The 23,190-nt window shown below is 43.4% G+C and overlaps 1 protein-coding gene across 10 annotated transcripts in view; it reads right to left on the bottom strand.

Annotated features, from left to right (window-relative positions):
* Window positions 1-23,190, bottom strand: part of Large1 (LARGE xylosyl- and glucuronyltransferase 1) — a 487,150-nt gene that overhangs the window by 214,148 nt on the left and 249,812 nt on the right. For all 10 annotated transcript variants that reach the window (XM_048802422.1, XM_048802409.1, XM_048802417.1 and 7 more), the window contains one exon: window positions 21,174-21,297. In XM_048802422.1, coding sequence (XP_048658379.1) covers window positions 21,174-21,297 — 124 coding nt within the window. The remainder of the gene's footprint in view (window positions 1-21,173; window positions 21,298-23,190) is intronic.

The following is a 23,190-nucleotide window of genomic DNA, read 5'->3' as shown; positions in this document are numbered from 1 at the left end:
TGTGGGTGAAGCCCTTGCTTGTGACCACCTCTGTTCTCAGCTTCAGAAATCCACCTTGTAGGTAAATTTAACTTTAAACACATGGGAAGGGCGATTCCCAAGTGGGTAAGGAGGTTTAGGGAGAATGAATAAGAGGTATCAATTAATTTCTGGTTGGTTAAAAAGATAAATAAATAAAACTGCGGAACTCTCTTTAGGATTAGTGAAAGGATTCAGGAGAAACCTTGTTCATAGTAGTCTGAATTTCTTCCAGCTAACAGCCCAAATGACCCTTTTCACTGTTCAACCCTGAAAAGATGATGCCTTCATTCAGCTCTTGTAAAACATCTAACAAACATTAACCAAAGGTCTGATTGTAATTTCAAATATTTTAACCTTGACCTTGAAGCCTTGTTTGAGGCTGCATAGACTGTGGTGAGGTTGACATTCTCCCTCCACAACAGACCCTTGCCATTTTTATGATGGTTGTCAAGGAAACCAGATTGAGGATAGCTGTCTAACCTGTCTAGATGCAGAATTTACCATACATGAAAATGAAGAAGGGAAGAGAATGTCACCTTTGGAAAGTACTATAAGATAATGGCACGTGGATCAGGATAATTCCATTACATCTTTGCTTCCACTTGGAGACCTGGCTGCCCATCAACTAATTCTAAAAGTCACTATTTATCTATTTATTATGTATGCCAAATTCTGTACTAGATATAGAAAACTGGAAGATGTTTATTTCTTTGGAAATCATAGGTAAAGAGCACAGAATATTATTTTATTGATGGTAAATTTATACTTGTTCAATACTCATTATGTAACAGTGACTACCCTAGAGCAATGTACAAATATCATCTTTTAATCCACACAATAATGCTAACAAGTAGATGCCAAGAAAATCCCAGAAATAAAAAGAATTATAGGAGTTGGGATTGGAAATCAAGTCTCTCTCATTCCAAAAATCTCCCTCCTCTCAGAAATTGATTCTTCAAGTTAGATATTCTGACAATGATTAAGTAGTAAAAATAATGCAAAAAATTCTTACTAAAATTCTTAGGATGGAAACGGGAAGTAAAATAAAAAAAGACAACGATGACCACTTTATGGAACCCACACTTTAGCATAAGTGGATCCTCCAACATAGTGATGTTCAATACAGATAATTCCTTCTCATTATAGATGTCTCCCCCAATCTCCATAGGACCTCATCTGACCAGTAACAATGTATTAGGAAAACTCTTAAAATCAAAACAAAAAGCAGACAGGGAAGCTTGAAAAAACATGTTCAGATCCTAAAAGGTTGTTGCAGTGGATTCAAAAACTTCTGTTGTTTACCACCTAACCACCATGTGGGGGGAATTGTAGTCTTGGATTCTTTGCTTTATACAAACAATGGTTAGTGTCTGAACAATGCCACCGCTGGCCTGGAGCAGCACACTGATGGAGACCTGCTGCAGCCCCAGCCCAGCAATGACCACACACTCATATGGGCCCACTACTGGGCCTGCCCTAGAAAAACCAACCATCTACGGGGCGGTGGGGGGAGGCTGGCATTGTGGCTTGTTTGCATATGAGAAAGACCACCAAATTCCACATTGATGCTAATGTGGAATTGAGGGTAGCCTCAGCATCTTTTGGGGGGTGTTATTGTACTACTAACACCTACCAGGTGATTCTTCTGTGCAATCAAGCCTGAGGTCCATAACAGTTGGAGAAATAAAGATAAATTAAACTAGGGAGAAGTCCAGATCCAAATTGATGGCATAGCTCTATAACTTCAGTTCTTATTTCGTTGTCTGCACAAACATTGAAAAGATCCCACACAGTATATTTTTTAAAATCCCTGGCAAATATTCACACTGCGTGGATCTGGAATCAACATATAGTAATGAAACAAGCAATGTCCTGAGAATTTGAAAACACAAGTCAGGTGCAGTCAACTCCCTTCTCTGATTCTCAGCTTCAGCATCTGAAAAACAGAGACAAAGCCACCTGCTTGCTCTGCACGCCCGAAACTGGCATGCTGTGCAGGGAAGTACGCAGCACAGTGCCCACCTGAATCGGCCATCACATGTTCCTAGTTAATCCTGAGTCTAGAGGGAAGGAATATTTCATTATGTGGCAGTGATGGAGCTCAAATCGCTGGTCCCTGACCACGTCTGTCGACACAGTGATCTCCTCTGGTTCTTCACAATGGCTGGTTTTGGAGGGTAGGGCTCACACATTATGTATATATAATGTAAAGGCAAGAAGCACACTGTGGGACACGGTGTATGTTAAGCAATAACACCCTATTAATAATAACAGGGGATGAGAAGGGGGAGTTGCAACGGAGCGATTATGCCTGTGAATAAGATGTTGATCACCACTTGCTATTTTCTCTTCCAAAGTATTATTTAGGCAGTAGCAAGCGGATTTAAAACCCACCAGGGTTCTTGAATTCAGCCAGGCTGAGTGGTTAAATCCAATGAAAATATCCTAGTTAGATGATTTTTTTAGCCAAGGGAGTTGGGTATATAAAAAGAAATTTAACAGGTCAGTTTATGAAGATGTCCATCTTTGACAATAGGGATGATGATGATCACATTAATAATAATAAAAGTACAGGATGGCCTCACTTGCAATGCAATTTCCTATCTGGCATTTCATTTGGTTCTTGACATAATTCTATAAATTGGACAAGTAACGGATTCATTTTTCCTTTTAACATGTAGGAAAGTAAGGCTTTAAAAAAGTTGTCATTGTCCAAAATGGCACAACTAGTAATTGGCAGAGTTAAAACTCACCCCCCGTCTGACCTTCAGGAAAGCCACGGTCACAAGTCTAAAGCCATGCTTCATCATGAGAAACAAGTAGAAACAACAGGCTTTGAGGGGGCCTTCCCCACATTTTGATACATAAACACATCTTTGTCCCAAACCAAGTTGATGACATGGCATAACCAGGGATGAAAGCCTGGAATGTTTCCAAGATTCTTATTCAAAGTCATCTTGGAAATTACTCTGGCCTGCTTTCCACATCGTGTTGATTAGAGAACCAAGAGAATTAGATCCTGCAGTGTCCCAAATGGGGTAAGAGAGTCACGAATGTATAGCAACAAAAGGACAAACAGGGGCAGGCCAGGGGATGTATCCAGTGAAGGCAACACCATGTCTCACAAGGTTGGGACTAAAAAGGCACAAATCCATTCAACTGTTCTCTGACTTCAGCGGCTTGAGTTTTATATCTTATCACCTTCATCCTTATATCACCATTAACCTGAACAGTGACATCACCCCCAGTTTTGTGAGATTCTAATACGAGGCTGATTTTGCCCCAAGAGACATTTGTCAATTCTCGGAGACTATTATAGTTTAGATATGAGGTGTCCCCCCAAAACTCATTTACAACAAAATGCCATGATGTTCAAAAGAGAAATGATTAGATTATTAAGAGGTATAACCTATGGATTAATCCACCAATATGGATTAACTGGGTGGTAACTGTAGGCAGTTAGAATATGACTGGAAGAAGTAGATCACTCCCCAGTGCCTTTGGGGTTTATGTTTTGTCCCTGGTGAAAAGAACTCCCTCTCTGCTTCCCAGTCCTGGGCCACCTTTCCCCCACCATGCCCTTCTACCATGAGGTCCTACCTCACCTTGGTCCCAGAGCTATGGAGTTGGCCAACCAAGAACTGAACCTCTGAAACTTTAGGCCAAAAATAAAATTTTACTCCTTTTAGTTGTTTTTGTCATGTCTTTTGGTCACAGTGACAAAAAAGACAACTAAGAGACATTTTAAGTTGTCATAACTTGGGGTGGGGTGCTACTGAATTTTAGTGGGTAGCGGCAGGAATGCTACTCAACACTCTTAGCTCTCAAGATCATTAGGCCCAAAAAATCAATGGTGCTAAGGTGAAGGCACCTTGCTCAAAAGTCCTATGAAAACTTAGAAAAGTGCAGGTGGATGAACAAGCACAGTCTTGTCATTACCTAGTGCGACACTAAAAGTCTGGCTTCTGTTTTGACCTGACGGAAAATATTGCTTTGGGTAAGAAAATACCTTGAAGGAGGAAGGAGGCAAGGATCTGAAGTCCTTAGCTTCCTTCCTTAAAGGAACACAGTGACAACTTTATAATTCTTACAAATAACAAGATGATTAAATGAAACTTGCCCATGAAGGAATACAAATTTTGGAAAAGCAAGATTGTCCAGTGAAGCATTCTGGGAGGTCTCTTTGCTTGAAGTCAGTGAGCTAGTCCTTGGCTGCCCCTCTCTGAGCAAGCAGAGTACACCTGTCCAGCAGACCTAGGCGCCTTGTTCAACCAGCAGATAAGTCTCACCCTAAACAACTTCACCTAAATCAAGGTCTCCAACCTTCGGGTGCTGGACTGCTGAGGTTGTTTAACATTCCCCTATATACTTCAGCCTATGTTTAGACTCTCCAAGATCTGAACCCCACAAATTAAATCTCAAGGTCAAGAGCAGTCTCCTGTGTGCCCAACACAAAAAGAAGGGGACAGCGGATTCCTTCTGCTAGTGCATAGCTCCAGGATGTACCTGGCTGTGACCCTGCTTGGGCACACCTATCCCCAGCTGCCTAGAGAGCGAGGCGTGGGCCCAGAGGATCCTGCATATGCACTTGGGGGAAAGGAAAGGAAAGCACAGCTCCCTGTGAGGCAGCTGCGGTCCTCACTCTCATCTTCAGGACTACACCAACACTTGCTCTTCCTGCTAAGCCTGCTCCTTCCTTTAATCTCCCCAATTGTTCACAACCACGTACCCACCAGCTGGTTCCAGAATTCTAGAAACCAGCCTTGATCCCTCTCTCCCACATCCAGGTCTACATCCCCACCAGACCCAACATGCTCCACACCCTGTCACCTCAGCTTTCAAGCCATCTGCCCCCACGATGTGCTAGCTGCATGGATATCTGTGCAGGGAGCTCTTCTCCAAGATACTTCTAAACCTACTCTTTGGGAACTGTCTCTGGAAGATGAACTGATTTCATTCTATCTTGATTTTCTCTCTCTCCACCGAGACATCTGCCCTTTGCAATCCATGCTGTCACTTGGTCACTAAGCCTGAGAACTTTACGATGGGGGTCTTAGAATTATGTGTATTCTTAACAACAAGCCACAGGGTATACAACTGGTATTCTGTTGCAAACTATCCAACAAAAGAGAAAATCAAAACTCAGGAAGCAACTGAACCGTACGCCTGTCTCATCCAGTATCCCCCTCTTCTGCCCTCACATTCGCTGAAGAGGTTGGGGTGTGGATTTCATAAAGAAATGAGGCCAGTTAGCATCACGCTTGTCAGCCACTAAGTGTGCTCCCCTCGCCTGATTTAATCCTTGGGTGGCTCCTGGGATATGCATCTCTCTCCTCCTATGAGCATCGTTTGTGGGAGAGATATACCACTTTCAGTGGGGGGGTGCCCTAGTGTTTTCTAAGATGCTCTGCACAGAGTACACCCTCTTATTGTGACTTGTCTGTTCTTAACTAAAATGTGGACACACTAGCTGGGCGTGGTGGCGCACACCTGTAAATCCAGCTAATTTGGAGGCTGAGGTAGGAGGATTCACAAGTCTGGCCAACTTGGCAATATTATTTCTTAAAAAAAAAATAGGAAAGAAAAGAAGAGTTTAAAGGGGGATGGGATATAGGTGAGTGAGTGGTGAAGCACCCCTAGGTTCACCCCCAGTGCCAAACCTATACACACACAAATGCAGACATGATGACTATGCACACATAAACATGGAAGATAAGAGTCAATCCTTGTTTCCTTGGACACCCTGAACAGTCTTTTGGTGATAATTTTAGTGATCTCCTTTATTTGTTTTCTCAACTATCAAAAAGGTGTACCCTTCATAAATGGAAAAAAAAAAGTGCCAAAGAGATAAAAAAAATGGCATTTCATTTCTGATAGAAAAACTGCAGTCATAAGGATAGTAATTTGATAGCTCACCCTGGCAGATAATGAGCCCTGCTTGGGGAGCAGAAGCCTGCCATCAGTCCACAGAGCCAGCTAACTGCCTTATGCCTTCCCCCCACCTCCTGCTCAAATCTAGTGTGCCCAGCGAGGATGTGCTTCACTAACAAGGGGACTGCAAGCCACGCTAGTCCCCCAAACCCAGCTCCAGGCCTTGCTTCTTCTTGTAAGTAACCCCCCAACTACCAGCTGGTAACTGATTGGTATCACGCTGTTCCCTATTTCATTAGTTTCACTAATTCTTAGAGAAGGCATTAGCCTCCCTGCATCTGGATTCTCCAGGCAGAGTGTACGCTCAGCAGACTGCGCATTCCCTATCTACTCATCGATTTGCAGCACAGTACAGAACTGAGCTGCTTCCTCCCAATCAGCTGGGGTCTCAGCTACCTATTAATTAGAGCAAGCATCAGGTTTCCCAAGCCAGCCTGTTTCCCTGCGCCACTGAGAAAATGGAAACTGCAGGTAGTCTGCCCACCTTGATCTTGGAGGGGCTGCCACCTTCCCCATGCACACAGAGAATCCTGACAGAGTTACCCAACCCAGACTTCAACCTGAGTACTGAAAAGTCAGATTCCAAAGAAGCCAGAGGAGGGTGAAACTTGCATTTATTGATCATCTCTGCTTCCTAAGTAGGCATTCTGTTCTCACAACAAACCTACAAAGCAAATGTGAGACTCTTGGTTGCTTTCCCAGACCTACACTTCCAATTCTCTCCTGAAATCACACACACACACACACACACACACACACACACACACACACAGTTACTTTCTGAGTCTTCACAGACAAAGCATGAGGGTAAGACCATTCCCACACACCTGAGGAGAAGTCACCTGAGAGGCAGAGGAGATAATTCCCTTACAGGGGGGGGGGATGGGGAAGGGGGGAGAGAGAGAGAGAATATGAGAATAAGTCTCTCTTCTTCCTTGCTGTGCTCTAAGTTGCTGAGCTGACTGCTGATTTGCTGTGGCCAACTGTGATCACGAGGAGACCAAAAGATTTCTCAGGACAGCACCCACCCTTCTTGGCACTGACAATCTCAGGGCTTCTGCTAAATGAGAAAATGAAGAAATTGCTCAAGTCATTTTTACTTTGGTTATTTATTTATTTTTTCCAGAAAGGGGCCATGGTAACTGTTAAGAAGGCTGTGAAATGACTCCCCAGTGCCCTCTCCTGTGATGAGCCTTAATGTGTCCCATTAAGAAACCTCAAATATGATGTAACTAAAGAAGTGGCTCTCTAGTGCACAGAGTGAAGAAGTTCAAGGGCACAGTTCCAGCCACATCTTTACTGGATGTGCCCCTCCTACAGAAATGGTGGCAGTCTTGACAGCTAAGGGGTGACCCCAGAGCCTCCTGAACACACAGGGCTGCGCCCATGAAGAGAGAACAGTGAGGCTTCTCCTCCAGTTACCTGTCTCTTCTTATTCCTTTCCTCCCTCTGTTTTTTTCAAAGTCTAAAGAAAAATACATTTTAAAAAATATACTACTGAAAAACAAACAAACAAATCAATCCCAAAACAACAACAACCTCATAAACTATAATCAAAGAAAAACAAAAACACTGAAATTCCTCTACTTAGGGGTACCTTATCAAATACTGCCAGACTCTTAAATGATTGGGAAACTATACAGAAACCTTCAAATTTTGAAGTAAGATGGTTTTGTGATTTTTTAAAAAAACTTAATATTACGTTCCAGGTATTTTTATTTTCCCATTTATTGAAACAAAATTCTACTTTATTATTAAATCAATAAAAGTCTTATTAAAAATAATTCTGCAAAGCTTCTAATATCCCCTTGTGAGGATGCACCATACTCTATCCACCCTGTAATTAGGCTTAAGGTTCACTGCAAATGAACAACTCCTTGACTCCATCTTTAATCCCTTGGGGCCAAAATTTTCTACATCACACAAAGTGAATATTTTATAAGAATTTTGACAGATGTTGCTAGACAACTAAAAGAAAGGTTATTCTGATGTTCGCTTACAACAAACACTTTCATGAATATTAATCCTGGTGCCTACTTAGTTGCTAATAATAGATAATAAAAATTTTTAGTCTTTCCTATTTAGATACAAAAATTTTACTTTTTATTTCTATGAATATTTATTACACTGTTATATTACTATACATATGTTTTTACTAATTGCATTTACTTTGTGAATTGCTTTGTACTTTTCCTTTACCCATTTTTCCATTGGTCAATTTTTTCTCTTTATTTGTAATAGCTCTTTGTATATTATATGCTACATCTGTTTCAAACCTATTAGTTTTCCTTTAGAATTTTTTTCATTTATCTTGAGCATATACACAAAAATCCATTGCCCTTCAAGAAACCTTTTCATATTTTTCCAGATTTTTTTAAAGATCATGTTAATAAGTCTTCAATTAATACAAATTGTATTTATTTTTCTCTTTGTAGTGCTATGGATTGAACCCAGGGCCTTGTACATGCTAGGCAAATGCTCTACCATTAAGCCACTTCCCTAGCCAAAAATATATTTTTATGTTTGGTAATATCTTATCCCATCTGTTCCTAAATGCTCCACCTTTACAAAATGCCTCTTCTGAGTAATTCATTCATTATCTAAAGGTTGGAATTTTTTCCCTGAGCAAGGGATGACTGACAGCCAGAACATAATTTTTCCCTTTTCATATTCACCACAGATAAAAGTAACAGGGACTCTCTCCTGCTGAGTCAAGAAAAGTCTCTGAATCCCTCCCAAAGCTTCTTCCTTTGACTGTTTCCTTCGAGTTCATTCTGAGCGAGCACAGGCTAGGAACAGAATGCAGAGGTAAGAAGGGTAGCAGGGTCCCTCCAGTGGACTTCACCTTATAGTAGGCAAATCGGGCACATAAGCAATATTCACATACCAGAGGTCATTCAAGTCAGTACCTGATGACAGCATCTACAGAGGAAAGCGCAGGGGGCACGATAACCCACAGCAGGGGGACCCACTGCTTATGAAATGGTGGGTCAAAACAGTCTCCTCGAGATTTAAACCAAGCTCTAAACAGGAGACCAGGTGGAAAGGAGGAAGGGAAGACCTCTATTTTAGGTGACTTAATTAACTAGATAAGCAGAAAAATCCTCTCAGTGAAAAATATTATAAAAGTTAAAAAAAAATAAATGTATATGTGTGTATATGTGTATGTGTCGCACACTTTGCACTGTGTGTATGCATTTCCATGTGTATGACTTGATTCAGCCTGAAAGCAAAATTGCAAATTTAAAAGGAGGTCCAAGAAGGATAATTTGATTGTGTTTCCTGATACCAAGTACAGCCCCGAGGCAGGCCTCTCTTGAACTTCTGCTGTAGTGATATGGGGTTGCAGCCCAGAGCGGTACGCCCATGGCCTGGCTAAGTAATAAGGTGGCAAAGAGAGGACACTGAATAATACTGTGCCCCCAAATCCTGCACTCCAGGTAGAGAAGTGATCTAGAAGCAAAGCCCAATACGCAGCAGGAAAGACCCCAGTCCTTCCCTTTAGGGCAACAAGGGCGGCAGCCAGGGGAGCCTCCCTAGGAACTCAAACTCTCATGTGTACCACAGCACAGTGTCACCAGCTGTCCCAAGTGGAGAATTTAATTCTAAGCAATTAGGACTGTTACTTCCTCAGGCAATTGGCAGCAATAAATGCAAATATTCTTCCAGGTAAACACAACATTAAAACTCACAGCTTATGTAAGTCAGCATGGAGCTTTACATAGCATTGCAGGAAGGGGTAAAGCCCCGGCTGAAGGGCTCCGGTGCAATTTCCTCCACTTCCTAGCTAAGAAAGAAGTCTTGGCCAAGCTGTCTTTATTCCCAAGTTCCTCATCTGCAAAATAGAATCCTAACAGCACCCTCTCAAAGACACGCCACATTAATTGTTTACATATAAGAGCAAAATAAGTGCTGATTATTATTGTTATTTTATTACAATTCTTCTATGCTTATTCTTATGTGTCACCTGATTTACTGTTTTGCATATTAATATTCTTTATTACTATATTTATCAGATTTATCATTTTCTTATAAATGGAACTAGCTTTCAGAGTTAATATTCTTAGTTTCCTGGTTTTTATTTTCTTATTTCCTGGTCTCTGCTATTAACTCCATTTCCCTTCTGCGTTACTTAGGATCACGTGATTGTTCTATTTCAATTACAGAATGAAATGTAGATTTTTTTTTCATCATCTTTGTTTTTGAATAATAAAAGGATTGAAGGCTGTTAAAATATCTCCAGTGACAGCTTTGGGCACATTCCATAAACTTTAGTGTGAAATATTCCCCCCTTGCTGGTTGCAAAATAAGCTGCAATTTTAGTTTTTATTTCCTTTTGGATTAAATAAACATTTCAGCAAAATGCTTTGTCTTCCTCTAATTTCCAAGTATTTTGAACCTACCATTTGAAAGCTGCTTTCTGATAGGAAGATTCACTGTGCTGTGGTCAAGAGTGGGGCCTATGACATGTCTCTGGTGTAGAATTTAATGATGTTTTGTTGTGGCCTAGCATGCCATCCGTTTTGCAATTTTTTGAGAGCGTTCGGAAATCAATTTTTATTCCATTTGATGGATGTAAAGTTTGACACCTATTGATACTAATTATATTATGACACTTGTTTTTGTTTGCACAGTACACTATATCCTTCTCAGGGACTGAGATTTTTCCTAACAAAGTCTGTATGTCTTTCACTTATGCTTTTGTATATTTGGAAGCTCTCCTCTTGACAGAAAGGTATGTGGAATAAATCAATGTTTATAGCTGCACAATTCACAATAGCTAAACTGTGGAGCCAACCTAGATGCCCTTTAGTAGATGAATGGATTTTAAAAATGTGGCATATATACACAATGGAATATTACTCAACAATAAAAGAGAATAAAATCTAGCATTTGCAGAAAAATGGATGCAGTTGGAGAAGATAATGGGATGGTGGAATGTGATGGACATCATTATCCAAAGTACATGTATGAAGACACGAATTGGTGTCAACATACTTTATATACAGAGATATGAAAAATTGTGCTGTATATGTGCAATAAGAATTGTGATGCATTCCGCTGTCATGTATTTAAAAAATAAAAGCAATTTTTAAAATAAATAAAAAATAAAAGAGGAAATTAAAAAAAAGTGAGAGTCAAGGCTTATTTATTTCCTTCATATGAATACCTAATGTTCCAGAGTCACTGTTTCTTCCCTACTTTCTTTGTTTCCTATCTATTTTGCATAGACTTCATTTCATTTGCCACCATCTTTCCAATAACTTGCTCTGGCTATATTCATAATTACTTCAGTCGTTACATTTGAGCTTTGCAAACACACTTTTTTATCCCTAGGATAATCAAGGCAAAGGGTTAAAGGATTCCCCTGAGTTACCCCACAAAATGTAATAAATGTAGATGTTTCTAAACCCTAGGTGGACTCCCCAGGGTGTTGTAAAATGACTGTGACCAGCTGGTTATGTGTATATGTTTTCAAAACAAATATGTGCCATTTGTGTTTGGCTTTGCACTTGACCTAAAACAATTATCTATAGATCATTCCACGTGTAACTCCTCTGAGCACCCACTGCCTGCCCCTTGAGAACAAGGCCTTTTCATTCTTGGGTATTCATTCAATTACTTTCTCTGCATTGCTAGCAAATGATCTAGGATAGTTTCTTCAAACAGTATACGATGGCAATCTCAGTGACTCAGGAGGCTGAGGCAGGAGGATTGCAATTTTGAGGCCAGCCTGAGCAACTTAGGGAGACCCTGTCTAAAATTGAAAAATAAAAACAAAGGGCTGGGGAGGCAGCTCAGTGGCAGGGTGCTCCCTGGGTTTAAACCCAGGTACTGTAAAGCAAACAGACAAAAAAAGAAAAAAAAAAACAAAAAAACACTTGTGTGTATTTTTGGAGCTCCTACATAGCATATTGGTTTCTATTGCCTTACACAAGAGCACTTGGTTAGTATTCTTGGATCTCTGCCTGTTTTGCACAAAACTCTGCAAACATTTTCTCTGGACACATTATCACCATAGAAGAGCTGAAGCAGGGCCTTTATTCTTTCAAGCTAATGTTTCTCTTCCCCCTTTATGCTTGCATCACAGTGTGGTGTTAGAAGTCAAGTACTGTACCTTGTACATAGCCATCGACCCTATGTGGCTTATAAGCACCAGGAATGCGGCATGTCCAAAATAGTGCTAGAGCTGTGCGTGTGCTAGGCAAGTGCTCTGCTGAGCTATATTCCCCACCCTAGAACCATTACTTTTAAAGGAAGGGTTTTGTTTCAATACTTTCAATTCAAATGTTTTTTTTTCAGGGTGTAAATAATGAGGGCAGCTTGTCACTGATTTACCTGTGCTGCAGAGGCCCCTCTTGACTGACATGCATACAAATCTTTTCAGCTCTTGACAAGATTTCTTGAATGCCATGATCCCAAGGGTAAACCATCCAGTACTCTGGCCCTGGCAGTACCAAGAGCCCCTGATTTTCACTGTTTTTACACCATACTGTCTTAGCTACTCCATCCCAGGCTAACAGGCCCCAAACAAATACAAGGAGGAGCTCACGTAAGATTCTAAAGCTTTAACATTTCGCTCCCCCAAATTAGACGTTTAACATTTCTATCATGTGGACCAAGACTGTTCCGATGGCAAAAATTTCTTCCCGCCCTCCCTTGCTTCCCATTTTTGTTTGATCCAGCTTAATTCTAAATTCCACTGTAACAACCGCACTCTTGAAGAAGTTGTTTTTAACCCAATTTCTGATTGGCAAGATTATGGTACAAGAGAACAGCAAGCAGAGGAGGTCAGAAGAATTAGACGCTACCATCAGTTCCACCTCTGGTCAGTAGCATTCTGATCATCCATTTGGCAAATTCCTTACTAATAAAATAAACATGTGCCCCATGTATCACATGGAGTTCTTGATGGGACCTGATGACATCAGGTATGCAGAAGCACCGCCTTCTTCAAGGTCAATGAGCTTAGAAGGAAAACCACAGCAAATCAGCAAAACGAGAAAAAATTATGCACACAATAGGAACAGGGCTAGTCCAGGGCACTTAATTGTTTTCAGTAAGTTTGATAAGTCTTTGAGCTCAGACCAATTAGAGGTCCAGTTGGGAAATATCATGTAAGTGAATCTTGAAAAAAAAAAATGCAGTGATTTTAAAAGCTCAGAAAATGATAAAGATATGAGGTAGAGATAAAATGGAAGATGTCCATGCAAGACAGCCACCTGGAGACCATTTACCAACATGCAGGGCAGAAGACACCCAAGTGTCATCAAGGCTCTGAGCACTGTCACTTGAGACATGCCTGTAGAAATGAAGTGGCCATTAAGGAGGAGAGAGGACTCAGTGGATACTCCAGGTCTTCGAGCCACCAACTGACCCAACTCTGCCCAGCCCCAGTGCACAGAACCCACGCATTTGTTTGGGGGCCACCATTGGCCAGGTTTTGTACTAAGAGCTGGGCACAGAGATGAAAGTTATATCCCTTGCCCTCCAGGTTCTCACAGCCTAGTAGGGAAGGCAGACAGGCTACGCTGGCTGATGAAGGGCATACATGATTGCCCTTGGTTTTTATTAATGCTCAGGACCAATGGGAAAGTTCAAAAAGATGAAGGTTTCAGTACAGCCCAAGGTAAATATTTCTACTAGAATTTCTAAATATGGAGCAAGGTACTGTGGGAGGTAATGACCACTTATCTCTGGATGTGTTCAAAAACAGAAGACTGTTTGTATAGAACGTTATTAAAAACAAGTAGAAGGTTATGCCAGATGACCACCAAATTCCTTCCTAAGGAAGATTCTACTGTTCTCAAAAAGTGACAAGGACCAGTCAAGAGAACTCTCACTTATGGAAAGAAAAAATTTGCTGGCATCTCAAGTGAATTTAACAGACATAAAAAGGTTTTTCTTAAACGCAGATTAACATTTCAGATGGTTGCCTAAATTTTTTAATAAAAATTTTAAAAATATTTTTTTGTTGTAGATGGACATAAAACCTTTGTTTTTTAATTTTACATGGTTCCAGGGATCGAACCCAGTGCCTCACCCATGCTAGGCAAGTACCGTACCACTGAGCCACTACCCCGGCCAGTTGTCTACATTTTTAAGGTTCCAAATTTAATAGCCAAAGACCAGTCTTCTAAATATATAAAAGTGTGTATTCAAACAAGTTACACTTACCCATCCATGTCCTTTCTGTGACCTTGCCCTCACTATCTGAGAGATCAGCCTCTGCAAAGGGCCAGAGGTGCCCTGTGGGTTTCAGAGAACCAGCTCCATACTCGCAAACCACATGGATACCCCGGGAACCGAAAAGCAATAAAGAAAATGGATGCGTGGAAATTTTTGCACACCTGCATACACTCATCCTCTGCCAGATCTTCTTTGTACCATGAGACCAAGAAGAACAGGAGGAACAACAGCATAAACCCATCCACTATTATAAAAGCAAAGCCACAATGTATGGCCTCGTGAGAGGCCAGCAGTCACTGTGGGAGAAGGGGAGGTGATGACATGTGGGACTGGACAAAAGAAGGTGTAAGACAATAATTACTCTATGGAGCCAGCCTAGGTGTCTGTCACCAGACAGATGGATTAAGAAAAAGTGTCACATATACACACAGGAGTTTTCTTCAGCCATAAAGAACAAAATTAAATCATCTGTAGGAAAATGGATGGATCTGGAGAACATCATGTTAAATGAAACCAGCCAGATTCAGAAAGACAAATGTCATATGGTTTCTCTCATATGTAGAAGTTGAAGGGAAAAAGTAAAAGAGACATCATGAAAATAGAAGAGAGACCACTGGGAGGCAGGGGAGAAGTGGGAGGGCAGAGAGGAGGCGAGGGAAAATTCTGGGGAGGAAAACCGACCAAATTATGTGATATGCATGCAGGGAGATGCCACATGGTATCTACTGTTCTGTGATATGGTAATTATTATTTAAAAAATGAAAGAGGAACCAGGTATAGTGGTGCATGCCTGTAATCCCAGTGGCTTGGGAGAAAGTGTGCAGGAGGATCATGAGTTCAAAACCAGCCTCAGCAAGGCCCTAAGCAACTCAGTGAGACCCTGTCTCAAAATAAAAATAAATAAATTAAAAAAAATAAAGGGCTGGGGATGTGGTTCAGGGGTTAAGCACCCCTGGGTTCAATCTCTGGTACAAAAAAAAAAAAAAAAAACCCAAAAAACAAAAATGTAAATTCCAGCTATCTTCAAATACAGGTGCTTACAATGGGACTATATTCCAATAAACCTATTTTGAGTTGCAATCATTACAATTCAAAAATGCACTTAATGCACCTAACCTCCCGAAAATCATAGCTGAGCACCACAGAACGCTGTAGAGTACTGATTATTTACTCTTTGATTGCAGGGCTGGCTGGGGCTACAGCTCCTTGCTGCTGCTGCTGCTGTTGCCCAGCATAACAAGAGTGGATGCACCTACCATGTACCTATAGTCAGGAAAGACTCAAATTCAAAATCCACAGAACAGGTTCCACTGAATGCATAGCACATTGTTACCACTGTAAAACTGAGAAATTGTGAAGTCGAACCACCATGAGTTGGGGACTGTCTATACAAAAGGCAGACAACTGAGGGAAGGGGAAGGAAACAGAATTCATTGAGTGCATGATAAGGCTTTAACTGCTCCTAATCATCACCAATAAAAGGGGATCCGAGCTTCTGAGTCCACAGGCTACTAAGCTCCGGACGTCATTCTGGGTGTCCATCTGATCAGAAGGCCTCACACCCACTGCACTACCATTCCTGGGCAGGGCATCCTAGAGCAGCAGATCAGGACGTCCCTGAGATGTGCCCAGGTCTCCCTGGAAATGCTCCAGCCCCATGGGGATATCTGGTCACAGCACTTGAAGCCCAACCATCACCGAATGTGGAACCTTTGAACTGTATTCCAAGGCCTGGCATCATCAAACACAGACCCGGCTCTGGGAAAAGGTCTATGCCAGGAAGAATCATTTAAGAGATCTCAGGCAGCTCATCTTCCCCTCGAGGACCCATTTGTTCAAAAAAAGCTATGGGTACTGGGCTCCCTTCCTACTCAGAGACACCGTGGTTGTGTTCTCTTCATGGCCTCCCAGCTGAAAATGCCCAATTTCAGGAAGTATGCCTTCCCAGGACCTAGACAGGCGAGGGGCAGTTGACCACCCCTCCAGGGAGAAGAACAATGGAAGCTGCCTCCCAGAAGACTGCAGGGGGCTGAGCGATCACAGCCACCTGAACAGCCTCCACACTCCACAAAGGCAATTAAGGAGGAGTAGGAAGCCAATTTTCAGAGTCAACCATCAATATTTTCTGTAACCACAGTCCTGAATCCCACTTCATGAGCTTTCTGATGTGGGTAACGAGCAGGCATCAGGTCTAAGAGAAAAGGAGATAAATTAGGGCTCCCCGCTGGACAGGCGGATCATGAAACAGCCACTGGCTCAGATGCTTCCCTTCATGAGCTCAGGATCATCCGCCCCTGGGCGGGGGCAAGAGGGTGACTTTCTGGGCCAAATGGGGCAAGATGAAAGGCTGGGAGACCTGCAGGGCCTTGTCTGAAAACTGGCAAGGGATGTTTTGCTGATTTAAAGCAAACCCTCTAGAATGATGGCCGCCTAGTTTAGAACCTGATCCCAGGATGGCAGAGACAGAGCCATCCCAAACCACCTTGGAATGGGAAGCACCATTCTTAGCGGGTTTCTAAATCCAGGGTTCACGCTTTATTCATTTGTTCTTCAGGAACAGCCAGAAAAGGAGAGAGCTTAGAGGACCCTTGTCTAGCTAGAATTAAAGTTGGTATTTCAGCTTAGGCAAGCCACAGAGAGGGAGATGTAACACAGGAGAAAGACTGGCAGCTGTGGACTGAGTTCTGGATTTTAATCCCGGATCTGGCACAACAGCCACATGCTCTGGAGTTATTTAGCCTCCCTAAGCCTGGGCTGCCTTACCTGTAGAATGGGGACAATTGAACCTATTCCATAGAGTTGGGTGAAGAGTTCCAGGAGAGAAGCACGAAAAATACAGAAATGAAGTAAATGGTCCATCAGTACGGGAGGTTAGACACAGTCCGTGTAGCCATGGACACACGACAGAAGGAATCCTGAACCCAAGTTCCCGTAGCTCTATCCTTTCCTTCCTGTCCAGTGGATTACATAATCCTGTATGTGATACCATTTCGTTTTCAAAGGGAAAACTCAAATATCAGCCTTGGTGTTTCTTAGCTGCCTGATTTTAGGCAACTATTTTTCAACTCTGTATTCCAGTTTACGAATTATCTGTGAATGGAGGTAAACAAACTTTTCTCTCCACTGCACAGGACTTCCCCGAGTGTCAGCATGCCACCATCTACAAAGCTCTACACCAAAGGAGTCCTCCTCTTCTTCCTCCTCTGCGGATGTTCAGAGCTACATGCTTTGAGCAGAGATCAGAGAACAGAAATGTGGCCAGTCCTGGTAGCCTGTTGATATGGGGACTTGGAGGCTGAAAATAAATGGGCCATGTAAATATCAGCAAGACCAATGAGCATTCCACACACCACAGAGATGGGCAGGCTGAGCGATCGCTATTTGCAAATCCACACTAATTGGTCATTATGGAGACGCGTACCGGTCCATCACGAATTTCCCACAGTTCATTTTTAATCATGCACCGATCCTTCATAAAGATCCTATTCCCTATTACTCAATCTCCAGCACAAGCAGATATAATAAGGGGCCCACAGGAGCATTTCTTAGAAACGCCATTTCCAACAGCTACACGAAGTGATTTCTTGGAGCTGTATCAAGGGAGGCCATCCTCTGTGCCCGCAAGGTGCCGTCTGACACGCTTATCTAACACAACTGCGGAACACAGCCTGAGCCTGCTTCTCTCCTGTTCCAACTCATTGTCTGATGTCATCTACAGGATGTTTCCACATGTGCCCTTCCTTGTAACTGTCATGGGAAAGCACTCACTCAGCTGTCACAGGGCTGCTCTGGGGACTTGGGCTGGTACAGATGGAGCTGCCTGATTTATGCCACTGTGTGGTCACAGGTAGGCAAACACCTAGCTGCCCACCTAAGCCCAAGGCACAAGAGGCCTCAAGAATGAAGACCTGTGGTGGGGACAAAGGAATCTGTGGCTTTGTCATTCTCAAGGACCCAGCTTTGAACTCATTGTGTATCACTCACACAGTTATCACACAAGGCATGAGGCATACGAGGGTGGTAAAAACCAGACAGGACCTGGTCATTCTGCAGTCTGTGGTCTAGGGGAGACAGAGACATTTACCAGCTCATCACACAACAGCACGAAAAAATCCACTCTAATGAGTGTCCAGGAGAAATGTATGTGATCCTACAAGAACATGTAACAAAAGAACCTCTGTGAGAGGAGGAAGGCAGGGTAGGTTTTCCTCTGTGAACATTGCTTCAGCCAAAGAACCTGGATTAACTACCAGTGGGGTGGAGAAAGGAGGCTGGGGAACAGCTCAACTGCCAGTAGAAACAGTCCGCTCGAAAGTGGTTGCTGTCTTACGAGGACTGGGAAGCCATGGTGGTTTTACCAGAGGAAAGGGGTAGGTCAGGTGGCCTTGCTTTATGGAAAGCTGACTCTTGCCCATGAATAGCAATTTGGGAGGGAAAAGGTGAGTGGAAGAGAAGGGTGGAGACAAGCCTGTATTAAAAAAAAAAAAAAAAAAAGTTGCCATTGTACTGGGGAAGATCACATGAGTTGGGAAGAGAAGGAGGAGGATTACAGGAATAGCAGGATCAAGCTAGTACATGTGATGGTTGGAGGCAGGGCAAGAGAAAGAGAGGAATTCCCAGGTCTGGATGAGCAGCTGTGTAGATGACAGTGTCATGGGATGAGGGGGCTGGGCAGGGGCAATGGGCAGATGATGGCTGTGGCTGTGTTGAGCTGGATTCTGTGTAAATTATTACTACCGTTGTCATTATTATGGTAGAAAAAGTAAGTTCTCTAAAAATCTTTCATTCTCAGTGTCCTACTGGGTTCTGACAAGTCTCATGGGGCTCAGGAATGCAACAGAGGGGTGACCAATTGGTAGAGAACTATGCAGGTGTTAGGACTCTTCTCTTGGGTTGTCAGTGGTAGAGGCTGGGGGGAGAACAAGACTCTGGAGACTGTCCTTTTGAACCCTTCATATTGTTAAGATTATTATTTTTTAAGCCAGGGGAGCTTCAATTCCCAATGGATAAGAATTATATATGTAAAACAGTGGACAACTGGTCTACCTGTATGGACATGGGCACAGGAGTTGGAGCATCTGAGACCTCTGAGAAGCCCTGGGCTCCCAGGAGAAGAGCTCAGCCCAGGCTGCCTCACACTTCTGCCTCCCAACTACCAAAGGACTTCATAAAAGGCCACATGAGCACAAGCAAGCACTTTAAGTAGCATATAGCCATGAAGCAGAGGATTTTTTTTTTTTTAAGCAAGCATCACCTTGCTAAGTGGCCCAGGCTTTCTCAAACTCCTGGGCTCAAGCGATCCTCCTGCCTCCGCCTCCCAAGTAGCTAGGACTACTACAGGTGCACACTACCCTGACTGAGGAGTTAGCATTGAGAACTGCCTGGTTGTGGGCACTGGTGGCCCTTCACCTGGGCCATTGAGGCTGTCCCTACTCACTCAACAGCGAGAGAACCAACCATCAGAACCACTTAGATGGTTCTTCAGTGGGAAACTGGGATTTGAACTGGGGCTTTCTTTCAATCTGCTGTGTTTTCTTGATAAGCACAGAGTACAGGTTTGCAAGGGCCACAGCACAGAGAAGGGTGAACAGGGAGCAGGAGGCAGAGGCCTCCACCCGCGACAGCTGCTGCTCCTCCTCTCCCGTTGCTTCTCCCCATGGTGTTGGCGCTAAGACCCTGGGAGACAGAGTGGCTTGCTTTCACCTTAATTAGTGCGGCAATTTGCTAAATTTTGTTTTTCCCCTTTTAAGAGTGTTAATCAATTTTAGCTCAGAATAGATTGGAATGGCACACAAATTACCGCGACAATCCCCAAATGCTAAATTCTGAACATCTCGATCAACCTCAGAGCCTGAAACACGTGAAAAATCAGAAACTCCGGCTGGCATCTCTGTGATCTATTTAAAATGTTATGGCTCTAAAATGAAAAGATAATGGCTTTATAAGGTTTGAAACAAGCAATTTACCAGAATCAGCCTCTTGCCTAGGTGTTGAGTCCTTCCCAAGGTGACTGGAGACAAAGCATCAATGCGTTTCTGCAACGTTCTGTGTTCCTCTAATAATAACAATTTGCTAAATCCGCAAGCATTACAGGGCGCCTATTTTGCACCAGAAATACTGAAAAGAATAAGGTGTGCTTCTTTTCCCCATACCCCATTAAGAATGTTGCAGTAGATAAATGAGAATAGAAAATGCCTTCCTATTCCCTGGGGAGGTTGGGGACGGTGCCGAGAGGAGGTGGTAATGCAACTGGGTCCTAATAGTGGATAGGAATTGTGACAAGGTAGGTGGGAAGGGCACATGGGACAGAAGGATCGGTATAAACAAAGACTCAAACACAGAAAAGAAGGCAAAGAGAACTGGAGGACTCCTCTATTAATCAGAGCTGGGAATGGGGGAAATTCTACAAAAATTACAAGAGATGGTGCTATTAGAAGAGGCAAGAGGCAGAAAGACAGGGCTTCGAATCAGAATGTGATCTCAGTCTCCATGCAAGCAAGGTGGCACTACGGAAGGACTTTAAGCAAGGATCTCATTTGGTTGAATCCCTCCGGTCTGACACATAATTATTCAGCATAGTGTTTTTAAAACATCTGCACATATATTTGCTCATTTGAGCCTCTTAGTTACACAGTGAATTGAAATTTTAACCACCTTCCTACCATTGAGAAAACAGGGCCAGAGGAAGGTGACTCACCTTGCATCTTAAGACCAGTCAATGACAATACACAGATTCCAACCCAGGTCGCTCAGACTGAGTTCAGGATTTACCTCACTGGGGAACAAAATCCTCTCCAATCCTACCATGGAACACTTTCAGATACGGCCTCCCGCACCGAGGGACTGGCATGGATTCTGTGTTAATGGATTGGTTGCCTTAGTGCTCTCAGTAATAATGCCAACCTCTGTCATATCCTGGACATTATCCAGAGGAGCCCTGACGTCTGGCACTGTGAGTCAATTTAAAGGGGCAGAGAAAAGCTCCCCATGGGGACAGGCCAGGGAGGCCTCGGGCTTCCTCCCTCCCGTACCTTGAGCTCATCTGCATTGTAGAAGTCCACGCGCACAGCGGGCACCATCCAGGTCTGGAAGAGCGTGGCCAGGATCTGCTCGGCGATGGAGTCAGCGATGAGGTGGAAGTGCAGAGGGTTCCGTCTGCAGGGGACAGGAGAAGGCCAGGGAGAGTTAGGCCCGGGAGTTCCAGCATCAGGCACATCCCTCCCGAGCTCCCACTTGCCAACAGCACTTGGAAAGTAATTACGGCTGGTAACCCAAGGGTGCTTTGTGGTGAGGACACAGCAGTGAAAGGAAGGAGGTCATTTCTCCGAACCTTGGTGTTTCAGAGAGGTGACTGGCACACACCACAGAAGGTATCAACGGGCCATCCAAGACAATCCTCTGTTACCAGAGGATGTGTGTTTGTAGAAGTCTCAGGGAGGGTGTAGGTAAGGATGTGGCCAAACATTATGTCTACCAGCTGGACATACGGGCATTAGTGCAGACACACACTGACAGAGGGGCCACGTCGTCAGGTCAGCTGTGGACAGCTGGCCAGACACCTCTCCCCAGGCACAGGGTAAGTTGAGTTTCCTGCTTGTTCTTCTCCAAAAGAAAATAGGCTTTCATGATGGAGTCATCTAGAGCCTTGTCCTCATGGAAGAGAGGTATTTGGGTCATGGGGTGCTCCCTCTCAAATAGATTAATACTGTTATTGTGGGAGTGGTTTCCTTATTAAAGGCTGAATTAGACCCTTGCTCTTTCTTGCCCTTCTGCCTTTTCCCATGTGATGACACAGCAGGAAGAACTTTGCCAAATGCTGGCATCTTGATATGGGACCTCTCAGCCTCCAAATTCTTCACTCAATAAATTTTTGTCCTTTAAACATTATTCTCTGGCATTATGTTATAGTAGCACAAAATACAGACACAAAGTCTAAAGAAGAGCAACAGGAAGTTGAATCTAGAGGAATTTTAGGAGAAAAGATCTTACAAATAGGACAAAAATGGAACAGAAGAAGCCAAAGGCAAGAGAGCAGTTCCTGGGTTGGTGACTGAGCACAAGTTTAAGAAGGGGTTGGCAAGGCCAGTTGCTGCTCCTGTATAGATGAATCTATGTCTGAAAATGATTACTAACCAAGAACAAACTGCCACACCTGTATAAACTGCCTAAGAGTGACAAACTGAGTAGATGAATTAAGGAGACAAGTGGCTCAGCAAACTGCCCCAAGGGAACCACTGCAGAATCCTGCAAATTCTCCCATTAAACCCTCTAAGGGAAGGGGAGCCCCATGAGAAGCTCCCCTTTCGGAAGCTGCCTTAGTGGTGATTGTGGCCCAAGAGAACATGAGTTTGCTCAGTGGCCAGTGAGCTACCCGAAGGCCAAGGCAAAGGCAGGTAGACAAAGCCACAGCCATGAGGGATGGTCCATTTATCCCTCAATGTTGGCACAACCACCTCCCAGTGTCGTACTAGCCACAGCAGTGTCTCACTCACGGAGAGTGAATACGTGTAAGCCCACACGATTGTCAGCTAATTGAGCCATGAGGTGGCAATACTAAATGGGCCAAGCTACGTCCAGCTGCTCCACCGTCAATGCTCTCTGCTCATCTGCTGGTGTTCTTTCCTCTGCAGAGGAGACCCTCTCCCTACTTGATGACCCCTGCCCATCCTTCAAAATTCTCCTTGTAAGAACTCTCCTCTGGGCCACCTTCTTGAAACCCTTCCTTATATCTTTCTCCTGCAAACTTGTTTGAAGAGTCAATCGCCCATCTGCATGGGGCCTTGGGATACCTACTCCCAGTCTACCACAAGGCTCCTGAAGACAGGGCCATCTTTTCATTCCCATCCACAGTGACCAGGAAAGAGCCTGGCAAATTATTAGTCCGCAATAAACATGTTCAACAGGAGGAGACAACAGTGACCCTCCTGTGTCAGCGAAAACACCATGCTAAAAATTAAAACCAGTACACGATACCCTCCACACGACAGTTCAGAGTCTATGCCTGAAAATGATTACTAACCAAGAACAAACTGCAACCTGATCCAGAAT

Source organism: Marmota marmota, unplaced genomic scaffold (assembly GCF_001458135.2).
Source record: "Marmota marmota marmota unplaced genomic scaffold, marMar, whole genome shotgun sequence".
Taxonomy (NCBI): Eukaryota; Metazoa; Chordata; class Mammalia; order Rodentia; family Sciuridae; genus Marmota; species Marmota marmota.
Note: the sequence above shows the minus strand (reverse complement) of the source record. Positions and strands in the feature narration are given on the sequence as shown.